Source organism: Raphanus sativus, chromosome 6 (genome assembly GCF_000801105.2).
Source record: "Raphanus sativus cultivar WK10039 chromosome 6, ASM80110v3, whole genome shotgun sequence".
NCBI lineage: Eukaryota > Viridiplantae > Streptophyta > Magnoliopsida > Brassicales > Brassicaceae > Raphanus > Raphanus sativus.
In genome coordinates this window covers 11392974-11405220 of record NC_079516.1, presented here as the reverse complement: position 1 = coordinate 11405220, position 12247 = coordinate 11392974, and the positions used below count along the sequence as shown (strand labels likewise).

The window sequence follows — 12247 nt, the reverse complement described above, 5'->3', positions numbered from 1 at the left end:
GAGGCGACAATTGGATCTCAGCCACTATTAGAAGCATTGAAAAAGGCTTCACCAGCAAGCCTTAAAATCTCTCTTAGATCGGTTAGTTGCATCACACGTATTCAAAGAGAAAATGATGGAAAGAAAGAGCTAACTGTGCACGTATGATATTTGCAGATAAGAGAAGGACGATTACAAGGGGTGGGGCAGTGCCTTAGCCGTGAGTATAGAATGGTGTGTCATGTGCTTAAGGGAGATATTAAGCAAAGATTTTGTGGGAGGTTCTGTCAGCATCTCCCATTGTATATTCTTAGTTTTGAAAATGTCCTTGTTGTAAGAGGCATAATTACAACAACTTAGTCTTTCTTATGCAGGGGTGCAGAAGCCATATTGATTGACAAAGATAAGAATCCAAAGGTTTTTATAACACAAGAAAATCTCTGTCCATTTTAATTATTTTGCGGTGTAGATGTCACATATAACTAGTTAAATTTTTCAGTGGGTGCCATGGCGGCTGGAGGAGATGAAGGATAGGATGGTAGAGCAGTACTTCAAGAGAGTGGAGGAAGTTGAGGATCTAAAGCTTCCACCAAGGAAATTTGCCTGCCTTAGCAATGGCAAAGCTGTGAAATGGAGAAGGTGATGGAGCACTATGGTTTAGGTCTGAAAAGGAAAATAAATGTAATAGGCGACGCTTGTGTTGAATTGGCCTTGCATACATACATACATGTAGTAGTATATTGTTAATTTGAATTGGCATTATTGTTGTAATGAAAGATGACACCAAAGCAGAGAGATGTTAAGAGATATTTTGTTTTTGGTGTTGGAGGCACAACTATAACGGACGTGTAGGCACGTCTCTCTCTCTCTCTTTTTTTTTTTTTTTTTTCTCTGAGCAAGTCATTTATTTAGTTTCAAACTTCCAACCCACACAAGACGATGACAACGACGGCGAGTGATCCTTGTGAAAAGAAAACCGTCAGCTGAATCGTGAAGTAGTATTGAATGGCAATTAAATATATCCCGTGACTGTCGTCTCTCTCTCTTTCTCTGGTCAAATTGTGCTCCAGATCTACAATCTCCTCTGTAATGGAGGGCCAACGAGGAAGTAATTCTTCACTGAGCTCTGGCAATGGCAACGAAGTCGCAGCCGATGCTTCTTCTTCTTCTTGCTTTTATGTTCCCAATCCCTCTGGGACCGACTTCGATGCCGAATCGTCTGCTCTTCCTCCTCTGTAAGTCTTTTGCTCCCTCCCTCCCTCCTTATAACATTATTGATTTTGAGAAATTCAGGAGCTCCACAGCTCCTCCTCAAGCTCAAGGAGGGGCGTTGTCAATTCCTGCCGACCTAGCTGCCGCCATTCCCCTCATTGATCGCTTCCAGGTTGAAGCTTTTCTGCGGCTTATGCAGAAGCAAATCCAGTCTGGTGGCAAGCGTGGCTTCTTCTATTCAAAAAGTCATCGTCGGGCTCTCATCTCCAGAAGAGCGCTTCACTTTCGAGGACATGCTCTGCTTCCCAGAAGGTCTTCCTTTGCCTCTCTCTTTCCCTTTCTTTCTTCTGATATTGACTTTGTGCTATATTAAAAAAAAAAAAGTGTGTTTCAGGATCCCATCCCCACATCCCTGCTCAAGATTAACAGCGATCTCGTCAGCCGTGCTACCAAGTTGTTTAATCTCATCTTAAAGTATATGGGCGTTGATTCATCGAGTTCAACGCCACCTCTCTAGATGAACGCATTTACCTTGTTGGCAAGCTTTTCAAAAAACCTTGAAGCGTGTTGAACTCAGGGACGAACTTTTTGCCCAAATCTCCAAACAGACCAGACATAATCCTGACAGGTACTTGCTTCCTTTCTCCTTCTCCTTTTTAAAAAAAAAAAAAAAAAAAGAAATTTCCCTTACCTTTTTGGCATAATCTCAGGCAGTACTTGATAAGAGCGTGGGAACTCATGTACTTATGTGCATCCTCAATGCCTCCTAGCAAAGATATCGGTGGATATCTCTCTGAGTATATTCACAATGTCGCACACGATCCAACTTACTGAACCAGAGGCTCAGCTTCTTCTCTAAATACTTTGAAGGCCTTAAAACGCTCTATCAAAGCTGGTCCTAGGCATACCACCCCTGGCCGTGAAGAAATCGAAGCTCTTTTGACCGCTCGAAAGCTTACAACCATTGTCTTCTTTCTTGATGAGACTTTTGAAGAAATATCCTATGACATGGCTACTACAGTCTCTGATGCTGTTGAGGTATTATTATCTTCAATTCCCCTTTTTCCTTTCTATCATGCATTCTTTTCCTGCATTGCACTGCTACCTGCTCATGATATTCTTGTCAAAGCACTAGCTCCCCTTGCTTTTTTGTTAAACTTACTCTCACTGCATTCCCATTTTCTGTATCAGGAGCTAGCTGGGACAATTAAACTATCAGCCTTTTCTAGCTTCAGTTTGTTTGAATGTCGTAAAGTGGTTTCAAGTTCCAAATCATCTGATCCTGAAAATGGTATGCTTCCATAGTAATTCTTGATCATTTGCTTAAACCTGAGTCCTACTGTTACTACAATTATCCATTGTTTCTCTATCCCTCATTCGCAGAGGAATATATAGGATTGGATGATAACAAGTATATTGGAGATCTCCTCGCAGAATTCAAAGCTATAAAAGATAGAAAATAAAGGAGAGATACTGCACTGCAAACTAGTATTTAAAAAAAAAATTATTCCGAGAGTCTGACGAAGCTGTAACAGATCTGATGTTTGTGCAGCTGTCCTTTGTACAAGTGAGCAGTTTCTTCACTAATAATGACACATTTATCTTCACATGAAAACAAACTTGCTGACACACACATGCATGCAGCTGCAACATGACTATTTGCTAGGAAACTATCCTGTTGGAAGGGATGATGCTGCTCAGCTTTGTGCCTTACAAATTCTTGTTGGCATTGGGTTTGTCAATAGTCCCGAGTCATGCATGTTAGTATTCTTAACTCCTTAGCTAAGCCGCTGGTTTATTTTTTTTCTTGTCTAGAACCTTAGGATGCTTGCTTCCAAAGTAACGTTGATAATATCGTTTTCTTTCTCATTGGGTCACGGATCAGTGACTGGACATCACTTCTCGAGCGGTTTTTTGCCGAGACAAATAGCAATAACCCGAGCCAAGCGTGAATGGGAATTGGATATCCTTGCTCGACAGTTCAATGGTAGGAATGATCCCATGCATTTTATTCAGTTGGCTCTTACCCTTATCAGATACCTTTGGTCAAATACAATCCGCATGCTTAAATGTTCCTTCGTATTTGTGTCTGTGGAAATGTAGGAGAACGTGACAAAAGATGATGCAAGACAACAATTTCTACGGATATTGAAGGCACTGCCATATGGGAACTCTGTGTTTTTTAGCGTACGCAAAAATAGATGATCCGATTGGCCTTTTACCTGGACGAATCATTTTGGGTATCAACAAACGTGGGGTCAGTTTTAAAAACAGACGCTATATACTTTGTGACACTTTTAAAATGTCATTGTTCTGTGGCATTCGAATGTAATTTTGTTTGATTTGAATTGTTGTTTGCTTTCTTGTAGGTTCACTTTTTCCGACCGGTTCCCAAAGAGTATCTGCACTCAGCTGAATTACGTGACATAATGCAATTTGGCAGCAGCAACACTGCTGTCTTTTTCAAGATGAGAGTTGCTGGTGTTCTTCACATATTTCAGTTTGAGACGAAACAGGTTCAGTCATCATTGTTTTAGGATCATTATTATTATTGCACTTCTTTACGAGATAATAGATTTGGGCAACTTGTAAGTGTGATCCACCGGTTTATTCTTTGTAGGGAGAAGAAATCTGTGTTGCTTTACAAACACATATAAATGATGTTATGTTGCGTCGTTACTCCAAAGCCCGGTATGCTGCCAATAGCTTGGTTAATGGAGATATATCCTGCAGTTCTAAGCCGCAAAATCTTGAAGTGTATGATAAACGTGTACAAGATTTGTCTAAGGCTTTTGATGAGTCTCAGAAAAAGAATGATAAGGTACATATTCTTTGAATTTATAGAGGGAAAGCTAACTCTGTTGGCACACATGAAATAACATAGTACAGTTGATTTATCATGGATCGTTATCTCTGCCAGTTGTGAGATAATGCAATACTTTTCACCTTTCCTCACCATTTTCATTTTAGTGTATGTAGAATGTTATTTTCTGTCCTCTTTTTTTTTTTTCGTTAGAGTTGATGCTGATGAACTACTACCACATTTTCATGTTGTTGTATAGTTGATGGATGAACTGCGAGAGAAACAACTGCAAGAAGTTACTCTGCGTGAAGAGTTAGAAGCTATGCGTAATAACTTAGAGCCTGAACGGAAAAAATTGTTGGAGGTTACTTTAGACCGTGATAAACTTAAGTCGTTGTATGACGAGAAGGAAACAACTATTCAAGTTAGTTATACCATAACTCTCTTCCTTCTTTTGCTTGGTTGGAGTTGTTTATTTATTCATTTTATATACTGTAGACCTTGATGTCTGAGCTGCGAGGAATGGAAGCAAGGTTGGCAAAGTCGGGCAACACAAAATCAAGTAAAGAGACAAAATCAGAATTAACTGAAATGAATAATCAGGTGAATATATATCATGTGTGTTCACAGTTCGGTGTGCTATAACTACTGAGTAAATTATGCTGTTCTTTGTAAGCATTCTCTTTTTAACAATTAATTTTTCTGTCACAGAGATTATACAAAGTCCAAACCGAGTTAGAAGTTCGGAATAAGGAATTGCACATTGCAGTTGAGAATTCAAAGAGGTTGTTGAATCAGAACAAAATACTGGAGCAAAGTGTTTTCAATATTGAAAATAAGAAAACAGAGGAGGTGAATATGATGTATTAGATTTGTGGTCGATTCAAATTGATAAGTAGGAGATATTAGCGTCTTGTTGATTCTTCAACATTTCAGGTTGAAAACCAAAGAAGATATGAACAAGAAATAAAGGTGCTAAAGCTTCGTGTTTCTGAACTTGAAAATAAGCTTGATGTCCTTACTCAAGACTTGGATAGGGCTCAGCGTACAATTGGAAAGTAAGACTTCTGATATGAAGCTGTTGCAGAATAATTTGAAAGAGCTCGAGGAGTTAAGAGAAATGAAAGAGGTATTTGTACTCTTGAAGTACTCTTCATCGTTTTAATATTATTTTTATTTACATAATGGAAATGCATTTTCATGATTTAGCTAAAAATTTAAAAGTAAAGGTGAGATGTTCCATTCCAATATCATGTTTGTAGGACATTGACAGAAAGAATGAGCAAACCGCTGCCATTTTGAAGATGCAAGGAGCCCAACTTGCAGAACTAGAAATACTTTACAAAGAAGAACAAGTTCTGAGGAAAAAATACTACAATACCATAGAAGGTAACATGATGATTAAGTGGTTACAATAAGATTCATTGCTGGATTTTTTTTTGGAACTGTTTATATTTTTTTGTTTGTTTGAATTTGATTGTAGATATGAAGGGGAAAATTAGAGTATACTGTCGGATAAGACCTCTAAATGAAAAAGAGAATTCAGAGGAGGAAAAACAGATGCTAACAAGTGTGGATGAGTTTACAGTCGAACATCCGTGGAAAGACGAGAAACGAAAACAACACATGTATGATCGTGTATTCGACATGCGTGCTAGTCAAGATGATGTCTTTGAAGACACAAAGGTATTATTGTGATATGTAACTATGTTCATTTCTATTTCATCCTTTGCTTTTTGTTTTGGGAACTAATATCATTTCTCTTTAATAGTATTTGATACAGTCGGCTGTAGATGGATATAATGTTTGCATCTTCGCATATGGTCAAACTGGTTCTGGAAAAACTTTCACAATATATGGGCATGAGAACAATCCTGGACTCACACCTCGAGCTACAAAGGAACTTTTCAAAATATTAAAGCGAGATAGCAACAGATTTTCATTTTCTCTAAAGGTAATTTGAATACTAATACATATGTTGTGGTCAAAGATTGTGGCATCAAATGACAACAAGAAATTATGCAGGCGTATATGGTGGAACTTTATCAAGACACACTTGTAGACCTTCTGTTACCAAAAAGTGCAAGACGCTTGAAACTAGATATTAAAAAAGATTCTAAGGTAATGTGATATATATATACATATTTATTTATTTAACTGGTTTGTGGACACATAACATAAGTTTGATATCATGCATAAAATATTTTCTCAGGGTATGGTCTTTGTCGAGAATGTGACAACTATACCTATATCAACTCTGGAGGAACTGAGAATGATTATTGAAAGAGGATCTGAACGACGGCATGTTTCTGGAACAAATATGAATGAAGAAAGCTCAAGATCTCACCTAATACTTTCGGTTGTTATCGAAAGTATCGATCTTCAAACCCAGTCTGCAGCGAGGGGCAAGGTGACCATTTTCATGATTATTGACTCACAAATTGTTTTTCTCAAAATTTTGACAACAATGACTGTCAAGGAAACAGGAGTTCTTTAACCTTTCATGCTTTCCACCATAGAGAAAATATAAGTTACATTTATCATGTACTAAAGAAAATAGTTATAGTCTTCAGCCGTATGTGCTCAAATCGTTGGTCTGGTACACAATTGTGAGACAATGATTATATTTCTCACTGTTCATAATTGTGGCTCACTTCATCCTTTGCGTGGAGTATATGAGAATTATTTTCATGGTGGAAAATTCTGATCCTATATATGTTAATTTGCAGTTGAGTTTTGTGGATCTTGCTGGTTCTGAGAGAGTAAAAAAGTCAGGCTCTGCTGGTTGCCAACTCAAGGAAGCTCAAAGTATCAACAAGTCACTTTCTGCATTAGGTGATGTCATTGGTGCTTTATCTTCGGGCAACCAGCATATTCCTTACCGAAATCACAAGTTAACAATGTTGATGAGCGATTCATTGGGCGGCAATGCGAAGACGTTAATGTTTGTTAATGTGTCTCCAGCCGAATCAAATTTGGACGAGACATACAATTCTCTTATGTAAGTCTGACTTCTCATATATCTATAATTTGCAACTCACGTATATAATGTAGATATATAGTTGTCAATTATGGTTCTTGAAATGGTTCTTGTCAGATATGCATCGAGAGTGAGAACGATCGTGAATGATCCTAGCAAACATATTTCATCCAAAGAAATGGTGCGACTGAAAAAGTTAGTAGCATATTGGAAAGAGCAAGCCGGTAAAAAAAGTGAGGAAGAAGACTTGTTGGATATCGAAGAATATCGAATGCTAAGAGACGAGGGAGATAGTTGAATAATGCTATGAAATTTGTGTAGGTGACATTGAGATGATTTTATCAATGCTTTTCACCATTCTTTTGTAGAAAGTTCCTACTCTAAAAGTAGAGTTCCTCTATTGAAAGTGTAATGTTATGATCAAACTCTCTCTCTTTTGACAAGACTTTCATTACTGCGAAACAGATCATTGATAATAGTACTACACAAAGCTGGTTTGAACCATAAAAGTAAGAAGGAAAGTGAAGTAGTTAAAGGATGATCCAGAATGTCAAAGTTCAGGGAGACAATTTCCATGTTTGGAAGCAGTGCTATGCGTTAGCCATGCGGTTGTTTTAGAAGGTGCGGATAAGGAAGAGTGACCTGCCTCCTCTATCAGATGGTAGGTACCAGGTACCAATAACACACCTGCTCAGAATAACCCCATATACGGAAAGCAGAGAATGACTGCAAACAGGAGAAGAGGAACTGACCACCAACGGAAGCAAGGCAGTACAGAGAAGTAAAAGAGGGTACTGAACTGTAATAATAATAATCGTACACAGTGATTAAGAGAAATAATTTATGGAATTGTTGACGAAAACGGTAGGGGCTAAAAGCTACCACTTTTTACACAAACCTCGTCAAGGTCGAGATAAACATCATCATCAACAACCAATCATCCTTCACGCTTAGACCATCTTGTTCGGGTACATAATGTCATCTTCCCACTCCTCTTCAAGATAAGGAGCACCGTAGTGGTCTCCATTCTTAGGCCTGGAATATCCCACATAGCACAAACGCATCCTACACTACACACGACTCAATAAAGTCAATAACTTTATCCATTGGCATAAAGAAACTAACTTTCATATTTAGACAGAAGAAACGCCAATTGATCTTACTCGTGGCACACCAGCAATCTTTAACTCTTCATGCCTATGTCCTTCTACATACTATATTATATACTCATCTAATATATAACATGTAAGTGTTTATCTTTTGTAATATATTAACCAGATCGCATACTATATTTTACTTTTAAACATATTTCCTAAGAATAAATATTATTTTTGATACTAAACAGTGCTCAAATTGTATTGAACAGTACAAATAAATAATACTAAAGAAATTATTTTTTTTCTTGTTGTTTTATTTATTATTGTTTTAAAAGATATATTCTATATCAATTGATGATAAATTGTAAACATCAAAAATATAATTGAATTTATTAAAATCTTTTCTGTTAAAAGTTGTAGGAGATAAGTAACTATAAAAATAATGTATGGTAACTAAAAGTTTATATGTTTTTGTAAAATGTACGAAAATTCTAAATCATAAATCTTTTCAAAATAGATGAATTATTTAATTGTTGTGTTTTACATACACGCTCACGGACCCAAAAACAAAAATTAGTGTCCATTTATGTAATAAATTGACAAAATTCACAAGATACGAGTATTTTGTTAGTTGTTACTATTTCTTTTTTTCTGTATTTTTATCAGCAAAATCTCCTTTATAATTTTTAATTAGATTTTGATCCGCGCTTTTAAAGCGGGATTTGATTCTTTTTTAAATATTTTATTTTATAGTCTATAGATTTTATATTATATTATGGTTTATGAATCATTATTAGTATTTTAAATTTTTATGAAAAGAAATATATATGTATTTCATGATGTATTTTATATTATACTATTATTTTTATTTACTGTACATAATCAATTATCTATAATATGATAAATTGTTATATAATTTTCTCTCGATATTGAAGTTTTTGGCAGTAATTTTTACTTATGAAACACCTAATTTATATAATTCGAATTGGGTTTCTTTTCTTTTTGCAAACAAATAAATATGTGGATTTAATATATTGTTTAATCTCTGTAGCCATTTTATATTTGTAACTCATTTTTTAAATTTTATTTGAATACACTTAATATACAATTTGTATTATGTTATTTTTATATCTGGGTCATATGTTTATGTATGGTCAATAGAATAATATAGAATATATAATTTTCAGAACAAATGATAAGTATTAGTTTTAAATTCATTTTACTTGGTAGAATGTAGAACATTATTAGAATAATTGATAATCATTAACTTTACCATTTTCTCTTATGTTCCATCAAATATTATCAAGCGTGGAATCAAAATTTTGAAAGTACAATATCTAAATAATTTTTCTACACTTTCAATATTTTTGTAATTTTATCTTTATCGACACCCATCTTCTAAGATCAAGTGGTAGGTTGGTCTGAGTCGTTCCAAAAAGACGCTATATCCGACTGAGTCTGATCTATACACTTTCAATGTATATATGTAATATCTATAAAAAAATTACAATATTAATATAAATTTTTATATAGTTTCAAAATATATATGTGTAATAACTATTTCTCACACTTTTAGTGATGTTTCTCTATTAATATGATTATATCAAAACATGCTATTGTATTTTTTTATAGACAAATGATAAAGTTCATATATATATTTACTATATTATGCATATCATATATATAGTTGTATATTAATAAGATCATCAATAGTTGAGAATATTATAGGCATATATTAATTATAAGTAATATTAACTTACTATTTGAAGTATATATTAATTTGTTTTAATGTTTGTTTTTTTAAGATAATCAATAAATTTCTAAATTGTCCAACATAAGTATATATTGTGAGATATGAGCATTAATAGGGGAAGTTAGGTTTGGTTAGTGTCGTGTGCCTTAGTTTTATGAAATTATGGTTTTTAATTAGTTAGGAAAATCGTGTATGATATTTCAAATATTTTTAATAGTTTTTAATTAAATTTAATTACAGTGACATTAGGTTGTAAATATTTAAGAAAAGTATCAATTCAAATTTGTAGTGTTTTAATAGATAAACGCCACGTTGCCACCTAGTTAGGGGTAACAGAGGATTTGTTTCCAAACAAGAATAAAAATGTGGTTGACCTTAGCCATCGTATAGAAACATTATCCAGAAATCTAACATTTCCACCAATCCCTTCACTTCCTTGGCGATCCAAACAAACACAAGAAAATGCTAGATAATCTCCTTTTCTGAGCATTCTTTCTCTAGAAAATGGAGACCCTTCTCTCTCCTCGTTCTCTATCTCCTCCTCTCATTCCCAAAGTATCATCTTCTCATCAATCCAAACTCGCTACTTCTTCTTCTTTGGCTCTCTCGAATCCCACCGTCTCTGGCCCGAAACACCTTTCCACCCGGTTTAGTGCTAAACCAGAATCGTGGTTAACAGATGCAAAGCAAGGACTAGCTGCTCTATCTCTATCTCTGGCCCTTACTTTCTCACCTGTTGGCACTGCCTTAGCCTCTGAGTTCAATATTCTCAACGATGGTCCACCCAAAGAAACTTACGTTGTAGACGACGCTGGTGTTCTTAGTCGAGTTACGAGATCAGATCTGAAGAAACTCTTGTCTGATCTTGAATACAGAAAGAAACTCCGACTCAATTTCATCACTGTCCGGAAGCTCACTGTGAGTTTCGTTTTATAATATAAAATACACATTTGTGTGAACCGAAAGTTGAACCGGAACTGGTTTGCTTAAATTGCAGAGTAAAGCAGATGCGTTCGAGTATGCAGACCAGGTTTTGGAGAAATGGTATCCTTCAATTGAAGAAGGCAACAATAAGGGTATTGTTGTTTTGATTACTAGCCAGAAGGAAGGGGCCATTACTGGTGGTCCTGCTTTCATTGAAGCTGTTGGTGAAAAGATTCTTGATGCTACTGTCTCGGAAAATCTTCCCGGTACGTTTTCCTCCCGGTCTGGTATAGATTATACAGCACTGTTAGAATTTCAGTACAGAGAGAGGCTGAAACCAAGTGTCTTTAATCTTGATTTTGATTGGGTTTAGAAATAATAGTATAATCAAAATAGAACCTAGTATTTTTAGTCTCGGTGGTTTGTATTGGACGTGATGACTGTTTGAATTTATGATGGTGCAGTATTAGCCACAGACGAAAAATACAATGAGGCAATATACACCAGTGCAAAACGGTTGGTTGCAGCAATTGACGGTCTCCCAGATCCCGGGGGTCCAGAAGTGAAGGATAACAAGAGAGAATCAAATTTCAAAACCAAAGAAGAAACAGAAGAGAAGAGAGGACAGTTCAGTCTTGTCGTTGGAGGTTTGCTTGTAATTGCCTTTGTTGTTCCCATGGCTCAGTACTATGCTTATGTATCCAAAAAGTAGTGTATTGGTTCACTCTCGTATATACCAAACTGAGCCAGGTCATAACATTGCTATCAAACCGGTTTAATAATGATTTGTTTTTGTTACGGTTTCTTGGTACATTGGTTTATTTGAGAAATATAGCTATATAAGTACACAATATGGCAACAAAAACGAAATAATGAATGAAACCAACCAATAGGAACATCATTTTATTAATATTCTATCTTAGAAGAAATGGCATTTGATCTGAAAACGGTGGGTCGGAATACTTCCCGGTTAAAATTTGATTTAAAACAAAATGGTTTGCAGCTTTAGTTCAGTGAATTCCATCCCAAGACCTATCGCTACATGCTTTTGCCGTTACTGTTGGTTTGGCTGCTTGGTTAAGGTAGCTAACGCATCCAAACTCATCAAGCTTTGATGTATCTGTCCCAAGTTTGGGTATGTTTTGAGCCACACATCCTAACGGTCCGGTGTTATGTATGTTAAGCTAGATGGCTTCACATTTAAAACCAATTGGTGATAAGTGATTTCGTTTCACCGCAAGAGGCTTTCAAGCGCATCCTCCTTACGTGTGCACTGTAAAAATACAATATAGAACAAAAGAAAATTATATATTCGAGTTGAACCGAATAAAAATTACGGTATTTTATACGTTAAAAGCAACAAATTATTTTTTACATCTATAATAACACTTAAGAGATAATTATATTATAACATGTTACTATTTCTTTTAAAAATGAATGACTATTTTTATATATAAGAAAAAGAATTAGTCATTTCTGTTTTTCATTCTATATTAGAA

The 12247-nt window shown here is 35.4% G+C and overlaps 1 protein-coding gene, 1 long non-coding RNA gene and 1 pseudogene across 2 annotated transcripts; all 3 read left to right on the top strand.

Annotated features, from left to right (window-relative positions):
* Positions 1-354: 354 nt before the first annotated feature.
* On the top strand, positions 355-755 carry LOC130496200 (uncharacterized). Its single transcript, XR_008935294.1, has 2 exons — positions 355-396; positions 479-755. It is a non-coding gene; the product is annotated as an uncharacterized LOC130496200 (long non-coding RNA).
* A 172-nt stretch (positions 756-927) lies between these two features.
* On the top strand, positions 928-7374 carry LOC130496974 (kinesin-like protein KIN-14E; annotated as a pseudogene).
* A 2841-nt stretch (positions 7375-10215) lies between these two features.
* LOC108839239 (UPF0603 protein At1g54780, chloroplastic) lies at positions 10216-11546 on the top strand. Its single transcript, XM_018612046.2, has 3 exons — positions 10216-10742; positions 10822-11014; positions 11213-11546. Exons 1-3 carry the CDS (start codon positions 10329-10331, stop codon positions 11458-11460), a joined length of 855 nt encoding a protein of 284 aa, XP_018467548.2. The 5' UTR covers positions 10216-10328; the 3' UTR covers positions 11461-11546.
* The last annotated feature ends 701 nt before the right edge of the window (positions 11547-12247 follow it).